This window comes from Phalangium opilio, unplaced genomic scaffold, assembly GCF_054372755.1.
Source record: "Phalangium opilio isolate 3A_F unplaced genomic scaffold, DU_Popi_V2 ptg000209l_1, whole genome shotgun sequence".
Taxonomy (NCBI): Eukaryota; Metazoa; Arthropoda; class Arachnida; order Opiliones; family Phalangiidae; genus Phalangium; species Phalangium opilio.
In genome coordinates, this window is record NW_028324217.1 from 17,376,429 (window position 1) to 17,402,930 (window position 26,502).

A 26,502-nucleotide genomic window follows, 5' to 3' on the forward strand; every position below is an offset into this window, starting at 1 on the left:
CCACAAGTACCTACAAGCACCCACAAGTACCTACAAGTAACCACAAGTACCTACAAGTAAGCACAAGTACCTACAAGTAAGCACAAGTACCTACAAGTAAGCACAAGTACCCACAAGCACCTACAAGTACCTACAAGTAAGCACAAGTACCTACAAGCACCCACAAGTAACCACAAGTACCCACAAGCACCTACAAGTACCTACAAGTACCCACAAGCACCCACAAGTACCTACAAGCACCCACAAGCATCGAAAAGCACCTACAAGCACACACAAGTACCTACAAGCACCCACAAGCACCCACAAGCACCTACAAGCACCCACAAGTACCTACAAGTACCCACAAGTACCTACAAGCACCCACAAGTACCCACAAGTACCTACAAGTAACCACAAGTACCTACAAGCACCCACAAGTAGCTACAAGCACCTACAAGTACCCACAAGCACCTACAAGCACCCACAAGTACCTACAAGCACCCAGAAGTACCTACAAGCATCCACAAGCACCTACAAGCACCCACAAGTACCTACAAGCACCCTTAAGTACCCACAAGTACCCACAAGTACCCACAAGTACATACAAGCACCCACAAGTACCTACAAGCACCCACAAGTACTTACAAGTAAGCACAAGTACCTACAAGTAAGCACAAGTACCTACAAGTAAGCACAAGTACCTACAAGCACCCTTAAGTACCCACAAGTACCTACAAGTAACCACAAGTACCCACAAGCACCTACAAGTACCTACAAATACCCACAAGTACATACAAGCACCCACAAGTACCTACAAGCACCCACAAGTACCTACAAGTAACCACAAGTACCTACAAGTAAGCACAAGTACCTACAAGTAAGCACAAGTACCTACAAGTAAGCACAAGTACCCACAAGCACTTACAAGTACCTACAAGTAAGCACAAGTACCTACAAGCACCCACAAGTACCCACAAGTAACCACAAGTACCCACAAGCACCTACAAGTACCAACAAGTACCCACAAGTACATACAAGCACCCACAAGTACCTACAAGCACCCACAAGCATCCAAAAGCACCCAGAAGTACCTACAAGCATCCACAAGCACCTACAAGCACCCACAAGTACCTACAAGCACCCTTAAGTACCCACAAGTACCCACAAGTACATACAAGCACCCACAAGTACCTACAAGCACCCACAAGTACTTACAAGTAAGCACAAGTACCTACAAGTAAGCACAAGTACCTACAAGTAAGCACAAGTACCTACAAGTAAGCACAAGTACCTACAAGCACCCTTAAGTACCCACAATTACCTACAAGTAACCACAAGTACCCACAAGCACCAACAAGTACCTACAAATACCCACAAGTACATACAAGCACCCACAAGTACCTACAAGCACCCACAAGTACCTACAAGTAACCACAAGTACCTACAAGTAAGCACAAGTACCTACAAGTAAGCACAAGTACCTACAAGTAAGCACAAGTACCCACAAGCACCTACAAGTACCTACAAGTAAGCACAAGTACCTACAAGCACCCACAAGTACCCACAAGTAACCACAAGTACCCACAAGCACCTACAAGTACCTACAAGTACCCACAAGTACATACAAGCACCCACAAGTACCTACAAGCACCCACAAGCATCCAAAAGCACCCAGAAGTACCTACAAGCATCCACAAGCACCTACAAGCACCCACAAGTACCTACAAGCACCCTTAAGTACCCACAAGTACCCACAAGTACATACAAGCACCCACAAGTACCTACAAGCACCCACAAGTACTTACAAGTAAGCACAAGTACCTACAAGTAAGCACAAGTACCTACAAGTAAGCACAAGTACCTACAAGTAAGCACAAGTACCTACAAGCACCCTTAAGTACCCACAAGTACCTACAAGTAACCACAAGTACCCACAAGCACCTACAGGTACCTACTAATACCCACAAGTACATACAAGCACCCACAAGTACCTACAAGCACCCACAAGTACCTTCAAGTAAGCACAAGTACCTACAAGTAAGCACAAGTACCCACAAGCACCCACAAGCACCTACAAGTACCCACAAGCACCTACAAGTACCCACAAGTACCTACAAGCACCCACAAGTACCTACAAGTAACCACAAGTACCTACAAGTAAGCACAAGTACCTACAAGTAAGCACAAGTACCTACAAGTAAGCACAAGTACCCACAAGCACCTACAAGTACCTACAAGTAAGCACAAGTACCTACAAGCACCCACAAGTAACCACAAGTACCCACAAGCACCTACAAGTACCTACAAGTACCCACAAGCACCCACAAGTACCTACAAGCACCCACAAGCATCGAAAAGCACCTACAAGCACACACAAGTACCTACAAGCACCCACAAGCACCCACAAGCACCTACAAGCACCCACAAGTACCTACAAGTACCCACAAGTACCTACAAGCACCCACAAGTACCCACAAGTACCTACAAGTAACCACAAGTACCTACAAGCACCCACAAGTAGCTACAAGCACCTACAAGTACCCACAAGCACCTACAAGCACCCACAAGTACCTACAAGCACCCAGAAGTACCTACAAGCATCCACAAGCACCTACAAGCACCCACAAGTACCTACAAGCACCCTTAAGTACCCACAAGTACCCACAAGTACCCACAAGTACATACAAGCACCCACAAGTACCTACAAGCACCCACAAGTACTTACAAGTAAGCACAAGTACCTACAAGTAAGCACAAGTACCTACAAGTAAGCACAAGTACCTACAAGCACCCTTAAGTACCCACAAGTACCTACAAGTAACCACAAGTACCCACAAGCACCTACAAGTACCTACAAATACCCACAAGTACATACAAGCACCCACAAGTACCTACAAGCACCCACAAGTACCTACAAGTAACCACAAGTACCTACAAGTAAGCACAAGTACCTACAAGTAAGCACAAGTACCTACAAGTAAGCACAAGTACCCACAAGCACTTACAAGTACCTACAAGTAAGCACAAGTACCTACAAGCACCCACAAGTACCCACAAGTAACCACAAGTACCCACAAGCACCTACAAGTACCAACAAGTACCCACAAGTACATACAAGCACCCACAAGTACCTACAAGCACCCACAAGCATCCAAAAGCACCCAGAAGTACCTACAAGCATCCACAAGCACCTACAAGCACCCACAAGTACCTACAAGCACCCTTAAGTACCCACAAGTACCCACAAGTACATACAAGCACCCACAAGTACCTACAAGCACCCACAAGTACTTACAAGTAAGCACAAGTACCTACAAGTAAGCACAAGTACCTACAAGTAAGCACAAGTACCTACAAGTAAGCACAAGTACCTACAAGCACCCTTAAGTACCCACAATTACCTACAAGTAACCACAAGTACCCACAAGCACCAACAAGTACCTACAAATACCCACAAGTACATACAAGCACCCACAAGTACCTACAAGCACCCACAAGTACCTACAAGTAACCACAAGTACCTACAAGTAAGCACAAGTACCTACAAGTAAGCACAAGTACCTACAAGTAAGCACAAGTACCCACAAGCACCTACAAGTACCTACAAGTAAGCACAAGTACCTACAAGCACCCACAAGTACCCACAAGTAACCACAAGTACCCACAAGCACCTACAAGTACCTACAAGTACCCACAAGTACATACAAGCACCCACAAGTACCTACAAGCACCCACAAGCATCCAAAAGCACCCAGAAGTACCTACAAGCATCCACAAGCACCTACAAGCACCCACAAGTACCTACAAGCACCCTTAAGTACCCACAAGTACCCACAAGTACATACAAGCACCCACAAGTACCTACAAGCACCCACAAGTACTTACAAGTAAGCACAAGTACCTACAAGTAAGCACAAGTACCTACAAGTAAGCACAAGTACCTACAAGTAAGCACAAGTACCTACAAGCACCCTTAAGTACCCACAAGTACCTACAAGTAACCACAAGTACCCACAAGCACCTACAGGTACCTACTAATACCCACAAGTACATACAAGCACCCACAAGTACCTACAAGCACCCACAAGTACCTTCAAGTAAGCACAAGTACCTACAAGTAAGCACAAGTACCCACAAGCACCCACAAGCACCTACAAGTACCCACAAGCACCTACAAGTACCCACAAGTACCTACAAGCACCCACAAGTACCTACAAGTAACCACAAGTACCTACAAGTAAGCACAAGTACCTACAAGTAAGCACAAGTACCTACAAGTAAGCACAAGTACCCACAAGCACCTACAAGTACCTACAAGTAAGCACAAGTACCTACAAGCACCCACAAGTAACCACAAGTACCCACAAGCACCTACAAGTACCTACAAGTACCCACAAGCACCCACAAGTACCTACAAGCACCCACAAGTACCTTCAAGTAAGCACAAGTACCTACAAGTAAGCACAAGTACCTACAAGCACCCACAAGTACCTACAAGTAAGCACAAGTACCTACAAGCACCCACAAGTACCTACAAGTAACCACAAGTACCCACAAGCACCCACAAGGACCTACAAGTACCCACAAGCACCTACAAGTACCCACAAGCATCCAAAAGCACCCACAAGTACCTACAAGCACCCACAAGCATCCAAAAGCACCTACAAGCACACACAAGTACCTACAAGCACCCACAAGTACCCACAAGTACCTACAAGTAACCACAAGTACCTACAAGCACCCACAAGTAGCTACAAGTACCCACAAGTAGCTACAAGTACCCACAAGTAGCTACAAGTACCCACAAGTAGCTACAAGTACCCACAAGTACCTACAAGTAACCACAAGTACCTACAAGCACCCACAAGTACCTACAAGCACCCACAAGTAGCTACAAGTACCCACAAGTAGCTACAAGTACCCACAAGTAGCTACAAGTACCCACAAGTAGCTACAAGTACCCACAAGTACCTACAAGTACCCACAAGTACCTACAAGCACCCTAAAATACCCACAAGTACCTACAAGTAACCACAAGTACCTACAAGCACCCACAAGTAGCTACAAGTACCCACAAGCACCTACAAGTACCCACAAGCACCTACAAGTACCCACAAGCACCTACAAGCACCCACAAGCATCCAAAAGCACCCAGAAGTACCTACAAGCATCCACAAGCACCTACAAGCACCCACAAGTACCTACAAGCACCCTTAAGTACCCACAAGTACCCACAAGTACATACAAGCACCCACAAGTACCTACAAGCACCCACAAGTACTTACAAGTAAGCACAACTACCTACAAGTAAGCACAAGTACCTACAAGTAAGCACAAGTACCTACAAGTAAGCACAAGTACCTACAAGTAAGCACAAGTACCTACAAGCACCCTTAAGTACCCACAAGTACCTACAAGTAACCACAAGTACCCACAAGCACCTACAAGTACCTACAAATACCCACAAGTACATACAAGCACCCACAAGTACCTACAAGCACCCACAAGTACCTTCAAGTAAGCACAAGTACCTACAAGTAAGCACAAGTACCTACAAGCACCCACAAGTACCCACAAGCACCCACAAGCACCTACAAGTACCCACAAGCACCTACAAGTACCCACAAGTACCTACAAGCACCCACAAGTACCTACAAGTAACCACAAGTACCTACACGTAAGCACAAGTACCTACAAGTAAGCACAAGTACCTACAAGTAAGCACAAGTACCCACAAGCACCTACAAGTACCTACAAGTAAGCACAAGTACCTACAAGCACCCACAAGTACCCACAAGTAACCACAAGTACCCACAAGCACCTACAAGTACCTACAAGTACCCACAAGTACATAAAAGCACCCACAAGTACCTACAAGCACCCACAAGTACCTTCAAGTAAGCACAAGTACCTACAAGTAAGCACAAGTACCTACAAGCACCCACAAGTACCTACAAGTAAGCACAAGTACCTACAAGCACCCACAAGTACCTACAAGTAACCACAAGTACCCACAAGCACCCACAAGGACCTACAAGTACCCACAAGCACCTACAAGTACCCACAAGCATCCAAAAGCACCCACAAGTACCTACAAGCACCCACAAGCATCCAAAAGCACCTACAAGCACACACAAGTACCTACAAGCACCCACAAGCACCCACAAGCACCTACAAGCACCCACAAGTACCTACAAGTACCCACAAGTACCTACAAGCACCCACAAGTACCCACAAGTACCTACAAGTAACCACAAGTACCTACAAGCACCCACAAGTAGCTACAAGTACCCACAAGTAGCTACAAGTACCCACAAGTAGCTACAAGTACCCACAAGTAGCTACAAGTACCCACAAGTAGCTACAAGTACCCACAAGTACCTACAAGTAACCACAAGTACCTACAAGCACCCACAAGTACCTACAAGCACCCACAAGTAGCTACAAGTACCCACAAGTACCCACAAGTACCTACAAGTACCCACAAGTACCTACAAGCACCCTTAAATACCCACAAGTACCTACAAGTAACCACAAGTACCTACAAGCACCCACAAGTAGCTACAAGCACCCACAAGTAGCTACAAGTACTCACAAGTAGCTACAAGTACCCACAAGTAGCTACAAGTACCCACAAGTAGCTACAAGTACCCACAAGTACCTACAAGTAACCACAAGTACCTACAAGCACCCACAAGTACCTACAAGCACCCACAAGTAGCTACAAGTACCCACAAGTAGCTACAAGTACCCACAAGTAGCTACAAGTACCCACAAGTAGCTACAAGTACCCACAAGTACCTACAAGCACCCTTAAATACCCACAAGTACCTACAAGTACCCACAAGTACCTACAAGCACCCACAAGTACCTACAAGCACCCACAAGTACCTACAAGTACCTACAAGCACCCACAAGTACCTACAAGTACCTACAAGCACCCACAAGTACCCACAAGTACCTACAAGTACCTACAAGCACCCACAAGTACTTACAAGTAACCACAAGTACCCATAAGTACCTACAAGCACCCACAAGTACCCACAAGTGCCTACAAGAACCCATAAGTACCCATAAGTACCTACAAGCACCCACAAGAACCCACAAGCACGTACAAGCACCCACAAGTACCCACAAGAACCCACAAGTACCTACAAGCATCTATAACAACCCACAAGCACCCACAAGTACCCACAAGCACCTACAAGTACCCACAAGTACCCACATGCACCTACAAGTACCCAGAAGCACCTACAAGTACCCACAAGTACCAACAAGCACCTACAAGTACCCACAAGCACCCACAAGTACCCAGAAGCACCTACAAGTACCCAGAAGCATTCACAAGCACCTACAAGTACCCACAAGCACCTACAAGTACCTACAAGTACCCACAAGTACCTACAAGTAAGCACAAGTACCTACAATTAAGCACAAGTACCCACAAGTACCTACAAGTACCCACAAGTACCTACAAGTACCCACAAGTACCTACAAGGACCCACAAGTACCTACAAGCACCCACAAGCACCCACCAGCACCTACAAGTACCCACAAGCACCTACAAGCACCCACAAGCACCCGGGCAAAGCACCTACAAGAGCTCAAACGCCATGTTTTTCTTGTTTTATATCCCTCTAACAGCGTGAATCACGACAAAAACGTCGTAAGTCCAATATAAAAAATTGGGGCTAAAATGCGTGTCTCTAACAGTGGTAAAACGCCGTAATTCCAAAACCCAAAACAACGTAAGTCAAAGTATGTGTTAATAATGATAAAAATCAATACTTAAACTTAATTGATCTTTATGAAACTTGAAAAGTCGGTACATTGAAGTATTATCTTTCATTTAAGATGGTTCCCAAACGTAACGAAAGAATAGTTTTCCTTATGTGCCTTCTGAGAAAATGCTCTTTTTTATAAAATTCCCATGTTATCACTATGGAAGAATATTGTATATTTCACCAAATGTCTTAATAATTTTATGGATTCTAAAACCACCCTTAACAACTTTTTTCATTATAGAATTAACTATTAGTTGGATCTCTTTGAAATTTTAACCACAAAAGTAGGGCCCAAATATTAGTTCACAGGCAAAATTTCAAGGCGGCAAACACAATACGAAAAAAGTTACGGCTAATCAAAGAACCCTCCTTTAGCATTAGAGGGAGTATCAAGTCTTATCTAAGAGAGCGAAAGCTCTCCTAGAATACTATGATGACTTGAGTGAACGTCCTTAATTGAGTTTAATTCTGTTAATTTGGCTTTAACTTACACTGAGCCTTCATGATAACTGGAATAATTGAATCAGATTTTAGTTTAAACTTAAAAGCAAACTAACATAATTTAACAAAATCTCGCAGATAATTATTGAGCTTTATTGAATATTGATTACATCGATGTAGAAAATTGGAGATTGAATTTTCAAAATTGAAAAGGTGACCATCTATATTGAATTCAAGAGGGGCAGGCTCGATTTTTTTGTTAATTTCGGCCAATCATCGATGGACTTTCTTAGGTATTTGTGAAAGCATGGCTTAAGTCTCGGGCCTGCCGCTCTCAGCTATTTCCTAAGAACTTGATAGAAGCATATGTTATTATAGTATATATTTTTCCTATCTTAATAATTATTGGGTTAAAGTTTAATTGTGATTTTATGAACAATGTATTTTTCTAGAATTTTAGACTTAAGAATATTCAAGGCCTATTTTTAACTAGAATTTTAAGGTAAGGTTACTTTTAATTTTACTAGAAATATTAGAGTAATTCTAGTTAAGGGGGGAGTCTAGCGATTTGATGTACGCAGATAAGCCACTAGAGGCAGTACTTTACATTTTTGTTTTGCCTAATTGAAAATATAGATGGCCCGAAAAATCGTCTCTTGGGAAGGGGGGTTTGGGGGAGGTGCGAAAATATCATGTCTAAATAAACTTCACGGGGACAGTCTAAGGTGCTAATGCAGGCGAAACTATTTCTATGGAACCAAAATAATAAAGGCTAAAACTGTCGAACCCTTCCTAGAAAAAGCAGGGAAGGTTAATCCCTAACAGGACAAAGAAGATGGGTGTGGGGGTTTGAGAAATAGTTGGTATCTATCAAACCATATATGAATAGCTACAAAATTCACCCACCTTCGAGAAAGGATACACAAGGTAAAAGCTCTATATACACAAGAATAGCCTGTTCAAAAAAATCTCCCCCCCCCCATTCAATGGAAGGACGGTGTAGAGAAAGATAATATGACGGTAAAATTTGGGGAGCATGGGCGTGGACGAATGATTGACAGGAAAGCCTAGAACTCGGCCAGGGTTGAAATAAGGTTTATATCAAAAGCCAACTCATACATAGTGGTGCCATCTTTAGAAAACCTGACAATTTAATTTAAATCTATTTAAGCTAGAGTCACAAAGCAAATCATTCGCTACAAAGCCTCGGTACGGACCGCTGGCAATTGGAATTTTGTAATTCGAGTGTTTAGAACTGGAGATTCCAGTTTATTTTAAATTAAAATTAACGAATAGTAATTATACTTAAAGTATTTTCAAAACTTTATCAATCGCTACAATAGACATTATATTTATTTTTAAAACAAACCGCGATGTTCTATCTTTTTTAATTATCTTGTATTTATTTCAAGAAAATTTGCCTTTATTCCTTCAAAACGCTAGACTTCCCCCCCCCGTACAAAAATTTTAAGCTGTAATTCATCTGCATACGCGCTTTTTTATCGCTACCATGCTGTAATATGTATACATTAAGGCTACATTTTCTGCAGCTCGAAAAGCGCGAAAATTTCACAGCAATTCCAGAACTGCAAATTGTCTGCCGTTTCTACATTTTCTGTTTATTAACTGTTAATTGTCTGTATAGGCAGAAATATGCTGCGCGATTCTGCAAACGCGATGCAAAAGTAGAAATAACAGCTGCTAGTTTAAAACTGTAATTTGACCACAGTTATAGACATGTGACATATCTGAAAAAGTGATGGAAATGTAGAAATCCAGCTCCCAATTTAAAACTGCAATTTGACTATATTTATTGACATGTTACAGGACTGCAAAAGTGATGAAACAGTAAAAATGCAGCTGCCAATTTAAAACTGCAATTTGACAATATTTATTGACATGTTACAGGTCTGCAAAAGTGATGAAAAAGTAGAAATGCCAGCTGCTAGTTTAAAACTGCAAGTTGACTACATTTATAGACATGTTACAGGCCTGCAAATGTGATGGAAAAGTAGAAATCCAGCTGCCAATTTAAAACTATAATTTGACCATATTTATAGACATGTTACAGGTCTGCAAAACTTATGGAAAAGTAGAAATACCAGATGCTAGTTTAAAACTGTAATTTGACTACATTTATAGACATGCTACAAGTCTGAAAAAGTGATGCAAAAGTAGAATTCCAGCTGCCAATTTAAGACTGCAATTTGACTATATTTATTGACATGTTACTCTGCAAAAGTGAAGAAAAAGTAGAAATACCAGCTGCTAGTTTATAGACAGGTAACAGGTCTGCAAAAGTGATGGAAAAGTAGAAATCCAGCTGCCAATTTAAAACTGTAATTTGACCATTTTTATAGACATGTTACAGGTCTGCAAAAGTGATGGAAAAGTTGAAATCTAGCTTAAAATTTAAAACTGTAACTATTCCACATTTATAGACATATTGCAGGTATTCAATTCAAGTAAAATGTCCTACTTTTGAATACCTGCAATATGGCTCTAAATGTGGTCAAATTACAGTGTTAAATTGGCAGCTGCATTTCTACTTTTCCATCACTTTTGCAGACCTGTAACATGTCTTTAAATGTAGTCAAATTGCAGTTTTAAATTAGCAGCTGGATTTCTACTTTTCCATCACTCTTTCAGACCTGTAACATGTCTATAAATGTGGTCAAATTGCAGTTTTAAATTAGCAGCGGGATTTCTACTTTTCTATCACTTTTGCAGACCTGTAACATGTCTATAAAAATGGTCAAATTGCAGTTTTAAATTAGCAGCTGGATTTCTACTTTTCTATCACGTTTGCAGACCTGTAACATGTCTATTAAAATGGTCAAATTACAGTTCTAAATTAGCAGCTGGATTTCTACAATTCCATCACTTTTGCAGACCTATAACTTGTCTATAAAAACGGACAAATTACAGTTTTAAACTAGCAGCTGGTATTTCTACTTTTGCATAGCGTTTGCAGAATTGCGCTGCATATTTCTGCCAGGCTAGACAGTTAACAGTTAACAAACAGAAAATGTAAAAACGGCTGTCAATTTGCAGTTCTAGAAATGCTGTGAATTTTTCCCGTTTTTTGAGCTGCAGAAAATGTAGCCTTTATGTATACATATTACAGCGTGGTAGCGATAAAAAAGCGTGTATGTAGATGAATTACAGCTTAATATTTTTGTAAGGGATGAGTACAAGTTGGGAATCCGAAATAAACCTCTCCAAGTCTAGACGCAATTTAGAGGCTATTTTTAAATATTTGAAGAAATATAATTGATATTTATTAATTTAATCGTCATTAATTTAACTTAATTCTAGTTAAATCGTTTTAAGAAACTTTGTTCCTAAAATCATTTAGCAATTTTTGGAAAGTTGGTATATAAGGCGACTAATTAACAATATTAAAATAAAACACACGCAATTGCTTGAATCTTTGGTGGAAGCCTTGCCATTTGGAAGCTATCGTTTCTCGTAGCCTTAGGCGATCGTCGCATACACCTCAAGTTCTCAACCCTAACGACGGTAGTGGAGTAGAAACCAATGTATCTCTCTACGAACACGCTTGCTCCGATTTGTCAACTGCGAACGCGGTGACAGGCACACAAAAAGACACGTACAGTGTTATACCTCTCCGTGACGACATCGTCACTCGGAGAGGTAAAAATTTATTAATTTTACAAATTGAAACTACAAAATTTCAGCACTACAAAGTATCTGAAACGTGCCTGCAATGACCCTGCAAAGTATCTGAAACGCGCCTGCCATGGTCCTGCAAAGTATCTGAAACGCGCCTACCATGGTCCTGCAAATAATCTGATACGAGCCTCCAATTATCCTAAAAATATCTGAAAAGCAAATGCAATTATCCTACAAAGTATCGGAAACGCGTCTGCAATTATCCTACAAAGTATATGAAAAGCGCCTGCAATTATCCTACAAAGTATCTGAAAAGCACCTGCCATTATCCTAAAAAGTATATGAAACGCGCCTGCAATGATCCTGAAAAGTATCTGAAATGCGCCTGCATTGATCCTAAAAAGTATCTGAAAAGCACCTGCAATTTTCCTACAATGTATATGAAAAGCACCTGCAATTATCCTGAAAAGTATCTGAAATGCGACTGCAATTATCCTAATAATTATCTGAAACGCGTCAGTAATGATCCTGAAGTGTATCTGAAACGCGCCTGTAATTGCAATTATCCTACAAAGTATATGTAAAGCGCCTGCAATTATACTACAAAGTAGCTGAAACGCGCCTGCAATGATCCTGAAAAGTATCTGAAACGCGCCTGCAATGATACTGAAAAGTATCTGAAACGCGCCTGCAATGATACTGAAAAGTATCTGAAACGCGCCTGCAATGATCCTAAAAAGTATCTGAAAAGCACCTGCAATTATTGTACAAATTAAAGTATCTGAAACGCGCCTGTAATGGTCCTTAAAAGTATCTGAAAAGCGCCAGTAATGATCCTGAAAAGAATCTGAAACGCGCCTGCAATGACCCTGCAAAGTATCTGAAACGCGCCTGCAATGATCCTACAAAGTATCTGAAACGCGCCTGCAATTATCCCGAAAAATATATGAAACGCGCCTGTAATGGTCCTGAAAATTATATGAAACGCGCCTGCAATTATCCTAAAAGTATCCGAAACACGCCTGCAATTATCCTACAAACTTAGCAATTTCCGACTGTAACATGCCTACAAAATATCTGGAAGGTACCTGTAATGAGTCTACAAACATCCTGATTTCTTTCGGGAGTTACTATTTCCCCTCTGTTTTCTAGCTGTAAGGTAGCTCTTTTATGACTCTAGACTAGAGTAGCTAAATTTTGTATACTGCTGTACTGAGTTTTCCAACGGAAGATATTTTTTCTGAAAAACGTCTAAAATGTTCTGCATTGCTCTCTGGAATGCATCTTAATTTTGTCTGAAGTTGAACCTTTTTTAGGTTTATTCCAGTATTATTCCAGAATATTCCAGTTTAATTGCAATATATTGCAGATTCAAAAAAAATCTACTTAACAGCAAAATGCAGCCGTAAATTTTTGTACGGGCCTTAAAGATAACATTAAAGAGTAGATTGTAAGCAGAATTTTACATTATTTGTTGTTGTAAATAGTCACGGGTTTAAAGCAAAGAGCGGGCCACGTGGTTCCCTACAACAAATTGACTTTCCTTGTCGCGTTTCTGTACATTTTGCGCTCAAAGATGGCATCAAGTCTTTAACACATCTTTATTTATTTTTTTGCTTTGAAGGAAGAGATTAGTAACTCGCCAACTCTTGAACCGACAAGCAGTCAATACTTTAACATTGGGGAGCTGGTTGATGCAAAAAACTTCCAGGAGGAGTTTCAAGGAGCGTGGCTGGAGGCCAAAATTGTCGGAATTTTTCGACAACCCGAGGAAGGTACTCAACCTTCAACCTCAAACCGTACAGGAGACTCACTGATTTACTCCGTTGAGTTTGAACTGGAGTGAGTATATTCAAAAGCTATAGGGAGCTGCCAGAGAGGTGTGGCTTAAAATGGCTCCTCCCCTTTCCACCAAAATGGCGGCAAGCTTCTCAGAGTGAAAGGCTAGTGAGGAGGGAAGGCTCCTGATTGGCAAAGTGAGGGTCTGACGCTTCGTAGGGGAGATTTGCACCCCTTTGCCTACTCCCTATTGATGGCCATTTCTCGAAATTAATGCCAACCCCCTTTTTTGGTTTGGTTTGGTTTTGTTTCTAGCAAAAACCAAGGCTGATCTCCCGTCAAGAAGTATTCGCCCTAGAGCTCGACAAAAGGTGCCATTTGACAAAGTGACGCCTGGCTCGAAGATTATGGTGAATTATAACGATGATGCTCCAACTAAAATTGTACATTATTACGATATGATCGTCAACCGTAAAAGCGCAAGGAGACTGAAATTTGTCGTTGGAACCCTCTTGCTTGGGTATTTTATTTTTTTCTCGTTTATCATAATTATTGGCAGGTTTGCTTTAATCAGCCAACACCCAATTTCTTGTCAACCCCAGTTTCCCCAATATTTTCTCTAAAATTCCTAGTTTCATATTTTAAACCGATTGCGCGTTTAAGCTGAACTTCAAAGGCTCAATATGAATTTTGTAATTATAGCTAAGAGTTAATTAGCAACTACTGATTGAGCTAATTAATTTAGTCCACCGTTAACGCACGCGCTAGAGTTAAAGAGGATGTTAAAGTTTTTAATTTCATTTATTTCTTATCTTAAAATTAATGGTTTGATCCTTTCATTCTCGACGAAGTCCCATAAAATCCTATCTTTCTTTGAAAGAAAAAAAACTATTTTTTTCTATGAAATTTTTGAGAGTCAAATCAACAGAAAAGTGGATCCAAGGCCTTAACAATACTTAATTTATGTTAAGACTCGAAAAAAGATTTAAAAACGTTTCAGTTCCTTCAATCGTATTTTTATTTCCCAACAGAGTTGACGACACTGCGCTACAGGACTGCAAAATTCATCTAGTGGATGAAATGTATATTATAGAAGAAAATGTCCTCTTGGCAGATAGAGACGCCGCCTTAAATGAACTGATGCTTAACGGCTCTAGTCTAAAAAGTACAATTTGTTTGTTTGTCAGCCATTTTTAATATATATCGCTTAAATTGTTCACTTTATCCTTCCTTCCTATAGGACTTAAAAAACCCGAATGTGATTATTGCGATGATGAACCGGATGTTAAGTGCCGCGAATGTTCGTGTTCAGTGTGTGGTGGTAAAGAAGCACCTGACCAACAAATCCAGTGCAATCGCTGTTTGAAATTCTTTCACCTCTGGTGTTTGAAACCGAAACTGGATTCGGTACCAGAGGACGATTATTACTGCCGAGATTGCAAAATTGTCAGACCCGGACAAGAAGTGAAAAATAAAAAAAAATCGAGAGTGTCCATCGGACCATCCACTCGTGATTGGGGTAAAGGCATGACTTGCGCCGGAAGAACTAAAGAATGCACGATTGTGCCCATGGATCATTTTGGACCCATACCGGGAATAGTAGTAGGAATGTCCTGGCAGTACAGGAATCTAGCCGCTGGATCTGGCGTTCATCACCTACCAGTTGGTGGAATACATGGACGGGAAGAGGACGGCGCCTTTTCGATAGTGCTTTCTGGAGGCTATGAAGACGATCTTGTTAGTATTCGTAGAGTCATGATTTTCGATGTACGCTCGATCTATCTTGGAAAAAAGTGATGCTAAGATCTGGCTTGTCGAAAAAAATAGGACGCCTGATGGAGTCGCTTGATTCCTAGCTGTGGGGCATAGAGGCTAGCCACCACCCCTCTAAGCAATGTAAACAAGCCACAGGCTTAGTGTGTAAATACCTTCATAGAGAAAGCCTAGATTATTAAGAAAATCCCGTCAGGGATTTTCTATTTATACTCAATCCGAAATCGTAATGTTAAACTCTATGGAGCTTAACATTATGAGGTGGAAACATTTTCGCGACCAAGGGGGTACACTTTTTTCACAGATATTATACAAAAACGAGTTTTGCTTCGCAGTCCTTAAAAAACTGCATTTATACACAATCCGCGGCACTTTTTCAAACCCACAAAGGGCCAGAAATTAGAAATTATTTTATGTATTGCAATTTGAAATTAAGTTTAATCGATATGAGAAATTTGGTTTTAATTGCGTAGTTCAAACATTTGTTATGATTAGAAATTTTACAACAAAAACGGGTATAAATGCGGCGTTTCGGAACAAAGAGCTAAATCAAGGACTATTATGACTCGAGTTCGAATTGAAGTTTAAAACTTATACAAGATATGAACACCTTTTCTGAATGTATGATAAATGTCTGAAATACGACACTGCTTTTAAAACCACAAATCAGAATGAGGGACCTCATTTTAGGAGTAGTAAAGCAGGAGTAGTAAAGCGACATTTTACTCGAAATAAGTGTTCTTATCTCTTCCACCCTGAAAAACTAAAATGTTAAAAGCTCATTTTCAATTTTTTCGCTTTAATTATTTGACAGGGATAAGTTTTTAGGGGAACAGATTCTATATAATTTCCTACGTGAAAATCTAAGCTACCTTTATCTCGAAACGCCGCATTTATACCCGTTTTTGTTGTAAAATTTCTAATCATAACAAATGTTTGAACTACGCAATTAAAACCAAATTTCTCATATCGATTAAACTTAATTTCAAATTGCAATACATAAAATAATTTCTAATTTCTGGCCCTTTGTGGATTTGAAAAAGTGCCGCGGATTGTGTATAAATGCAGTTTTTTAAGGACTGCGAAGCAAAACTCGTTTTTGTATAATTATTATTATTATTAAAACCAGGGAGTAAGGAACGTTAGAGGGAGTATTAAAGTGAATAGGCGCGTTCGTTAGATTCGTGGCTAAAATCGTCTCTCTCTGGCGCTGACTCGGGGACTCAACGCGGTGTCCGCGCGCATGCGTCAAATTTAAAAACCGTCGTGCATCTGTTTTTAACGAGGTATTTTTCTGTTCTCGCCGTTACGGCAAGCCCGGCCGCCGGCGGCTCGAGATGCGCCGCTCGGCCTCAGCCGATGATATCTAACCAAGGCTTAGTGTAGTTTTCGTGTCTAATTTTATTCTCAGAGCTATATTTATGTTGAAATTTAAAGAAAATGTTATAATATTTAGTTGAAGACTTGGTAAATGTCTCAAAAAATTTCGAAACTTGAGCTTTAAAACGTTGAATATTTTATAACGCCTACCGAACGATACCGCAAATTCGCCTTCCGGGCTTCCCGGTTAACTCGACGGCGAGTCGAACAGAGTGAGTGGGGCAGCAGTCGATGGAAGCGGAAGCTGGCGCTGGTTGCAGAGAGAATTTTTAAATTCTCTCTGCTGGCGGTAGTAAACGACGTCACTCGCGCCTGCGCGTTAGAAAAAATTGAGGAATGGAGATAAAAATTCCTACCCCCCACTTTCTTTACCATTTGCCACTGTATGACGGTTTTTTTAGCATAAGATCAAAACTCCCTCTAACGTTCCTTACTCCCTGTTAAAACCCACCTTTAGCGTAGTGAGTGTTGCTGCAATGTTCACAAAAGGGCTACTGGTGATTTAAGTCGCAATTTTCTCCCGCATACAGTCCTTTCTACGGGATATCACTTCCTCTAGCTTGTACTTCAATTATGTGGTTGTTGTTGCGTGTGGGAAACGCCTATTTGATAGAAGCGCAACATTTTTGGCCCACATTATCACGGAACGTTAGCAATGTGTTGTATATCCTCAGTATTAGTTATCCATTCCACTATTCCCAAGTTCCTATATAAATACTTGTATATCCCACATTCCTTAGCCAGGCGGAGCCACCTTACAATATAAACATACACAATAATATTTCCCCCAATACTATGTACAGGCAGTTAAACTTCGGGATTCCTTCGAGCTTGTAATGGCACAATTCTTGTGATGTTATTTTTGATTAATTAAATTTAGTTTGTATTAAACCTTCGATTGCTCAATTAACCTACGATATAACAAATGGCGACGGAGATGGGATTCGTCCAAACAAGCAGAAATCCTTTTAACTCGTTCACGGCAAACATTTAGCTAAGCCTCAACACTAAAGCGCTTTCTACAGCTAAGCCTCGTCCGCCCTACATCCAGCACCGCAACCCGCCGCATTGTTGCTTGCCTCGCTTCTCTCTCAACACTACAGAGTCCAAGGCCCACTGCAACACTACTACGGCGCTACCCTAACTTTCTCGCCGCAGAAATGTCTGTCGCCGCGGCACCGGCCACTTATTATGGTCATTGTGATAAATTCGACCCAAAATCGGAACAATGGACAACATATTCCGAGCGCTTGACATTGTACTACAAGGCAAACAACATCACCGACGAGGATCAGAAAAAGGCCATACTTTTAACAAGCGTAGGTCCCACAATTTATCAAAAATTACGAGACATCATGGTTCCAATCTTACCGGCCGACAAAACATATGCCGAATTAATTCTTGCGATGAACAATCACTATAATCCTACGCCCAAAGAAATTACACAGCGCTTCTGGTTTTACAGTCGTTCACGCAAACCAGGAGAAACTATAGCCAATTTCGTAGCTGAACTCAAACGATTATCGGAACATTGTAAGTTTGAAATTGACAATTCTCGCGACATCATGATACGAGACCGCATTGTCATGGGAATAAATGACCTACGAACTCGAAATCGATTAAAGGGACTGCAAAGAAGGCATCGGCGGGTGGGTAAAAATTATTTGAAATACGTCCCAGACATCACGTGATGCCAAGATACAAAGACTCCTCATGGAGTGGAACTGGACATCTAGTCCTTGTTTTTCGCGAGATTGCAGCGCCAATTCCAGGAAGTGGTGGTTTTCGAAATAAAACGAACTAAGCTTCTTTGAACCACGCCTCTCTCCTTGGTGACGTGCCTCTGACGTATTTCAAATAATTTTTACCCACCCGCCGATGCCTTCTTTACAGTCCCTTTAATGGAAGAAGAACCGCTCACCCTCGCGAAGGCTATAGAAATCGCACAACGTATTGAAATCGCGGAACGTGATGTTAAATTAATGAGCAACGGTAGTCTACAGGAAAAACCAGTCGTCATTAACTACACTAATCACCAGACAAGGTCAACACCCAATACACGACCAAAAGGGAAGCCAAACAATCCACAAAAACAAGTCACTTCTCCAAAAGGAAACGTTCCTCTCGAGCTACCAACACGAGGAAATGGCAGATGTTTCCGTTGCGCCAGCAACGAGCATCGCACATCAGACTGTAAATACGCCAACGCTACATGCGGAAAATGTAAAAAAATTGGTCATCTTGCCAAAGCTTGTTTAAGCATGACACGAGGCAGGACATCAGCCACCGCTCATCACGTAGATCACCAGGTTGATGGCTCTGAGGTCGCCAACGAATATCAATTATATGACGATCAAGACTACCATCTCAACTATATGCACAATAACAATGAAGATATTATGGAAGTCCCTGCACCATGTTTTTTGACATGCAATGTAAATAAAACACCCATACGTTTCGAAATCGATTTGGGATCGGGCTACACCATAGTTTCCGAAGAAACCTATAGGAAAATACCTTCCACTTCAGCGCTAGAACCATTTACAAGAAGTCTTTCCGTCTACACCCGCCATAAAGTAGACATGCTTGGCATCACCAAGGTAGAAGTTCAACACGGTGACATCACCGAACATCTTCCCCTCGCGGTCGCCAAAGGCAAAGGTCCAAGTCTCTGTGGCCGCCGTTGGATATTCTCTTCGCTCAAACTTCTAGAACACTTAGTTCACTACGAGGATGCCCCAGAGCCATCCATGGAAACGATTCTAGGCAAACACAAAGAAGCCTTTTCACCTGGTTTGGGTCACTTGAAGGGGGTACAAGTACACCTCTACAGAAAACCGGAGATTCAACCGCGTTTCTTTAAAGCAAGAACCTTACCATATAGCCTCAGAGACAAGGTCGAGACGGAACTAGACAGACTAGAAGCTCTTGGCATTATAGTTCCTATACCATATTCCGACTTCGCCGCGCCCATCGTCCCTGTATTAAAACCAGGAGGAGCGGTGAGGCTCTGTGGTGATTATAAACTTACTGCCAACCGCACCATTGACGCCGAAAAATACCCACTTCCTAGGGCCAATGACATTTTCGCTGCTATGAGTGGTTGCACGATCTTCACCCGACTCGATCTCCGGGAGGCGTACAGCCAACTTGAATTAGATGAATCCTCTCAGGACTTAGTCACCATCAACACGTCAAAAGGTCTATACAAATACACACGCTTACCATACGGAGTTTCCTCCGCATCAGCCGTATTTCAACGCGCTATGGAGACACTCTTTCGCAACAGAGCTCGCACATATCCCTTCCAGGATGACCTGTTGCTCGGAAGCGTTAACACAAAGGAACACTTAAGGGAAGTGGATGAGGTTCTGACGATCCTACTAACAGCAGGTCTCAAACTCAATTTGGCAAAATGCGAATTTATGAAAACATCAATCAACTTTCTGGGCTACGTATTGGATGCCGAAGGCATTCACCCTCAAATGGAAAAGCTTCGGGCCATCTCCGATGCCCCGGAACCCTCGAATGTTGAACAGTTGCGAGCCTTCTTAGGTCTCATAAATTATTACGCCAAATTCGTACCACAAAACGCGACACGTCTCGCTCCCCTCTATGATCTCCTTCATAAGGACCAGCCATGGCTATGGACGACCCAACACGTCAACGCTTTTAGATCCGCCAAAGCCATGCTCACCTCCAACAAATTACTGATCCACTATGAGCCGGCTCTTCCACTCTATCTCGCCTGTGACGCTTCACCCGTGGGCATAGGAGCGGTACTCTCCCACATCAAAGACGCAGAGGAAAAGCCAACCGCCTACGCATCCCGCACTCTCACAGATACAGAGAGAAAATATCCCCAGATAGAGAAGGAGGCCCTAGCCCTCATCTTCGGAGTAATAAAATTCAGAGACTACCTCTTGGGCCGCCACTTCAACTTGGTGACAGATCATCAGCCTTTGGCCGCCATATTCTCTGAATCTAGGCCAGTCCCAGCCACCGCTGCAGCTCGACTGCAACGTTGGGCCCTCTTCCTAGCCTCGTACGATTACACCATCATCTACAAAAAAGGCAGCCACAATGGTAATGCCGATGCACTCAGCAGGCTTCCATTACCACTTCATGCTGGCGAACCACGCTTGCCCCAAGAATACGTCTATCTACTAGATCAAATGGATCAAGGCCCCATCAAAGTCGAAACCATGGCCCAAGCAACTGCGCAGGATCCAATCCTGTCACAAGTCATCGCCTTCTGTAGGGCTGGTTGGCCTAAGATCATACCAGAGACTTGCAAAGTCTTTGCCTCGCGCCAAATGGACCTATCAATTCTTAAGGGAATTTTGCTCATCAGCAACAAAGTAGTCGTACCGCACGAATTACGTCAAGCCATTTTACACGAGCTGCACAGTTCGCATCAGGGCATGTCCCACATGAAACAGCTCGCTCGCACCAAGGTCTGGTGGCCTTCGCTGGACAAAGACATCGAACAAACAGTTCGCAACTGCGCCCCATGTCAAAGCACAGCCGCCGCACCTAAACGAAAGTACGTCCCGTGGCCGACTGTCACAATACCCTGGACAAGAGTCCACGCCGACTTTGCAGGACCGCTAGACGGCAAATATTTGTTGATCGTGGTAGACTCAGCGTCCAAATGGATCGAAATCGAGATCACCAACACTACCTCATCGGCAGTCGTCATCAAATTCCTTAGCGAACTCATGGCTCGCTTTGGAATCATCAAAAACCTCGTCACGGACAACGCTTCGTGTTTCTCCAGCGCGGAATTCATGGCATTCTTAAAAGCTAATGGCACGACGTTATTGCACTCGCCGCCGTACCATCCAGCCTCCAACGGTCGGGCAGAAAGAGCGGTGAGAACAACCAAAACCACATTACGCAAACTGGACGGCTCAATCTCCGACTTCACCGACGAAGTTGACTACGGTTTACAACGTTATCCGACCGGATCCTTAGAAACACGTTTGGCAAAGTTTCTATTCAACTATCGACGCACACCTTTACACGACGGCAAGTCACCAGCTGAAATCATGTTGGGACGCAAATTGTACACGGCACTCGATTTATTCCATCCGGGAAACGAAGCCAACATGCATGAAACGACTCACAGATGCATCGAAGAATACACCGAACAGGATAAAGTCTTCGTGAAAAACTATGGTAGAGGACCACCATGGATAAAGGGAACAATCATACGTAGAGTTGGCAATACAGTCTTCGAGATACAAACGTCCGACGGACGCGTACAAAGACATTCCAATCAGATGCGAAGAGACGAATCAACACTCCCAACACAAACCCGGGACAACAGCACACCAATGTCGCCACCTTCAGACACTTCGCATCCGCCACAGGAACCTAATGGCCCACCATACTTACCGGCATCTCCCACCTATGCTGCAGAACCCAGAAGCAGCACGGCGCAACCACTGGTTACCATACCGCAACAGCCTCACGCACCAAGCGCCACGCCAACGACACCTACACCCTCATCACACTCGAATGCGACGCCACTCTATTCCGATCCAACCAAACGCAAGCACTCCAGCACTCACAACAACGCAACCTTCTACCACTCCTGTCACGCGCGCACCGACAAGGCACTCGACACGCCTCCGACGTCCACCGAACAGACTTGGTTTTGACGATCACGCGAAATGAACAATTCCACAATGTCAAACATTTTCTTTCTTTAAGAAGAGGGTATTGTTGTATATCCTCAGTATTAGTTATCCATTCCTCAGTATTAGTTATCCATTCCTCAGTATTAGTTATCCATTCCACTATTCCCAAGTTCCTATATAAATACTTGTATATCCCACATTCCTTAGCCAGGCGGAGCCACCTTACAATATAAACATACACAATAATATTTCCCCCAATACTATGTACAGGCAGTTAAACTTCGGGATTCCTTCGAGCTTGTAATGGCACAATTCTTGTGATGTTATTTTTGATTAATTAAATTTAGTTTGTATTAAACCTTCGATTGCTCAATTAACCTACGATATAACACAATGAACGGATTCGTTTCTTTTTAGGATGAAGGAGAAACATTCTACTACACCGGCAGTGGAGGCCGAAGTTTAAAGGGCAATAAGAGAACGGCGAAGCAATCTTGCGATCAAGTTCTAACCAGAGATAAGAAGTAAGTAGTTTTGGGGATCCACCAAAAAGAAAATATGGAAACTGAGCCTCATTCGAGTTTAGTTTTGTTATTTGAAAATCGAGACGGCAAAATAAATTAGGCATACAAGCAATTATGACATCATAAATATGTTGTCACCATCCGGTTTAAAGATCTGTAGTTCGCGCTGGCGTTCAACACGGGTGAACTGTTATTATTGCTACTTTTTTTGATGTCATAACAGTGTCGTTAACATCAAGATAACACCAAATTTTTTTATAATGCTAGAGACTTAATTTAAAGCTAGTTCGAGAACGACAAGCGAGAATTGACTTCACTCGGTTTTGCAGTCCATCTTCCTATTTACACTTCCTTCTACACTAAGCCTTTGACAGCGCCTCACCAGGCGACGCTTTAGTCTTTACGAGAATCTATGACGGTCCACGTAAATGAATCAATGTTGATTTTTTTAACCGATTATTTAAACCCAGGGAATCTGATTTGGACTGATTTATTTATCTTTTTAACCGTGCACCTTAAATAAAATGAACCTCGAACCGATTAAACAGTAAAATTGTGATATCAGTCATCGGTATACATCACTATTTCATAGTGTATATGAAATGTATTATTTTCATAATCTATCTTGAGAAACCAATTTCAAATTTAATGACAGATTTACACGATATTAGCATTTCATGGTTAACATTAGTTGATAGTCGCGATCATTTAAATAACCATAAAATATTTAATTTACTTTTCTAGAGCGTTAGCCAAAAGTTGCGCAGCGCCGTTAAATGATAAGGATGGAGCCGAAGCCGAAGACTGGCGGAGCGGCAATCCCATTAGGGTTTTAAGAGGTTTCAAAGGTTTTAAACACTCCAAGTATTGTCCTGAAAAAGGTTATCGATACGACGGAATCTATAAGGTGAAGAAATAACATAAAGACTGATATTTTATGAACCTATTTAGTGTTTAGCTGTAGATAACTAAAGTTAAAATTGTAGGTTCTTAAATACTGGCAACAGAAAGGCCGTTCCGGATTCATAGTTTGGCGCTACCTTCTCCAAAGGGACGATCCAACAATAGCCCCATGGACTGAAGAAGGAAAAAAAAGAATTCAAGATCTCGGAATAGAAATGCAGGTAAATTAATTTGGAAGCAACGAAATATTTTGGTTTGAATAGAAATAGTACTAATTTTTTAGCAAGTGTTTAATTAGTATGTCCTCTGTAGATGTTAAATGAAGCTTCATCGTCAGAAACCAAGGAAGAAAGTAAGGAAAAAAAATAGTGATTTTTTAATGGAATATCGAATAATTAGGCTTAACGAAAATATAGTCTTATCGAATACTCGTCGAATATTAGGCATATTATTCGCGAATACTTGGCGAATATCAAGAACTACTATTGGCGAATATCAGTACTAAAGGAGGTTTTTAGTAGCCATTTTTCACAAAATATTTTTTCGAAAATGACTATGCTTTTAGTGAAAGTAAATTTTTAGGGGTTAATATTTGACTGATTTTGCACACACCTTGGTACAAAGATGTACCAAGGCCCTTTGAGAAATTGGTTGTCGAATATTTATCGAATAGTAAAAATGGGTTCAAACGAATACCGGGACAATTATTCGTCTCGATATTCGATCGAATTATTCGTCATAGACGATCACGAGTATTCGCCCACCCTTACTAAGAAAATAGCTTTCGCCCAATCAACTCTTAGTATCTTTAGAATTGTCTCTCTAGGGAGTGGTAAAATGGTGAAATTCCGCTCTAAGCCAATTAGGCACATTCCCTCAGTAGGAGGAGTTATCTTATAATCTTAAGCCACACCCCTGAACTCTTCATTTAAGGCCACCCGGTTTATCCTTTCCATCAAAACTAGCTGAGGTTAATGACAATACCAAAAAATATATAGATATAATAAAAAGAAAACTTACACATTGTTTAAACTTAAAATTTATTAACCTTTGGATCGCCAACATCGTGTACTATACTTTCTATAAACTCATGACGTCAAGAAGCTCTTACCTAATTGGTTAGTTTCCTCGCGAAGAAGAAATGGACCTGCCCAACAAAATTAGACTAGTTCAAGGACAAAAGACTACTCGCATAGGGAAAAATGAACAATTCGAGTAGAGTTACTAGCTTTGCCCAGTACTCGCGCGAGTATCCGCGAATTTCTAGGGGGAAAACAAGTTGCAGTCCAAGTCTGAGTTCCAGTCCAGGCCTAATAATGACCATTCTCTATTCCCCCCCCCACCCGTTAAAAGACTTCACGCTTATAGGCTTGCCAGCGAATTGTTTTTTGCGAAATTAATATTATTTATTGTTATCATTTCAGAAATTCCTTGAAAAAGTGATAGAACAATTTCAGTGCACTATTTGTGGCATTTTAATGAATAGAGATCCCGTGAGTTTAAAGTGTAGCCACACTTTCTGTTTTAATTGTATAAAAAAGCAACTAAAATCAAAACAATTCGAGTGTTCCCTTTGTAGGACTGTCATTCCGAACGATTTCCGCCCTAGTCCTAACTTAATACTAAGAGAAATTTTAAATACTTTATTTCCTTATGAAAGGACGAAAAAAATGTTGTAGTGTTTTAAATTGTATTTAAATTAAAGTTTAATTAAGTTTATTTTAATGCATTTACCTCTCGTAGCATATTGCTCCACTGTGGCACTGAATTGAAATTTGAAACTTTTGTTTACACTCCATTAAAACTACTCCACGGAAATATTGTAATTGTAAGAGGCAAACGTTTTCACACGAAAAACTGTTGACGTTTCTGCCGGTATTTTCCATTGAGAAATTTTATTGCAGTGACAACGAAAGTTCCTTAAAAAAATGGGGACTAGGCAATTCGAGCTTAGTTCCATCTCCAGCGCCATTATGGTATGTTATTTTACAGAATAAAAGCTATTTAAGCCCCTCCTCCTGGTAAAATTTTAGCACTATATAGTAGAAGGTAGCGTGAAGTTGTCGGCACAAACGCTCTAAATCTTAAAGCGATAAAGGAAGTTCTAATAAAGTTTTAAACGTGAAATTTGAAAACAGGAGATATAACCAGTTACCTTCTTGTATTCAATTCCAGCTGCCTCCGTCATCTCTTTAAACTTCCCTAAAATGTCTTCGCCATCATGCTTCCCAGGAAAAAATGAAAAGCCCACCAAGGAATTACGGAAATACTGATAGATTTTCATAGCCTTGTAGCTAACTTATATTAAAGAAATAATCCATAAGGAAGAGAGACCAAATAAACTTAACAAACTGTTTATTACACGAGTGAGTGAGTGAAGTGAGACTGATCAAATGATAACATTACATTGCTATTTATAGCAGTTACTAAAAAAACAGTATTAAGATATTAACCGGTTAAAAAACATATCGCCTTAATTAAATTACAGAGTTAATATGTTCCGAGTAGATAGGAGTCGCTTTCTCCAACACCCCTTCTCGACGAGTATCGGATAATCCGGCTTTGGACATCAAGTGCTTTAGTTTTTCTTTGGTTAAAGGCTTGGTTAACATGTCAGCGGTCATTTCCTCGGTTGGACAATAGGTGATTTCGATGATG

At 41.4% G+C, this 26,502-nt stretch overlaps 1 protein-coding gene across 1 annotated transcript; it reads left to right on the plus strand.

Moving 5' to 3' along the window:
• Positions 1–13,237: 13,237 nt before the first annotated feature.
• LOC149620946 (E3 ubiquitin-protein ligase UHRF1-like) lies at positions 13,238–25,854 on the plus strand. The gene is made up of 11 exons (XM_089854652.1): positions 13,238–13,245; positions 13,328–13,397; positions 13,465–13,615; positions 13,935–14,139; positions 14,651–14,784; positions 14,860–15,356; positions 22,835–22,941; positions 23,686–23,848; positions 23,928–24,065; positions 24,157–24,196; positions 25,269–25,854. Exons 1-11 carry the CDS (start codon positions 13,238–13,240, stop codon positions 25,277–25,279), a joined length of 1,524 nt encoding a protein of 507 aa, XP_089710778.1. The 3' UTR covers positions 25,280–25,854.
• Positions 25,855–26,502: the final 648 nt, after the last annotated feature.

Coding starts and splice junctions, on each gene's coding strand:
- LOC149620946 (XM_089854652.1), top strand. Junction 14,785..14,859: donor TAACGGCTCTAGTCTAAAAA/GTACAATTTGTT, acceptor TCCTTCCTATAG/GACTTAAAAAACCCGAATGT. Junction 23,849..23,927: donor GATACGACGGAATCTATAAG/GTGAAGAAATAA, acceptor TTAAAATTGTAG/GTTCTTAAATACTGGCAACA.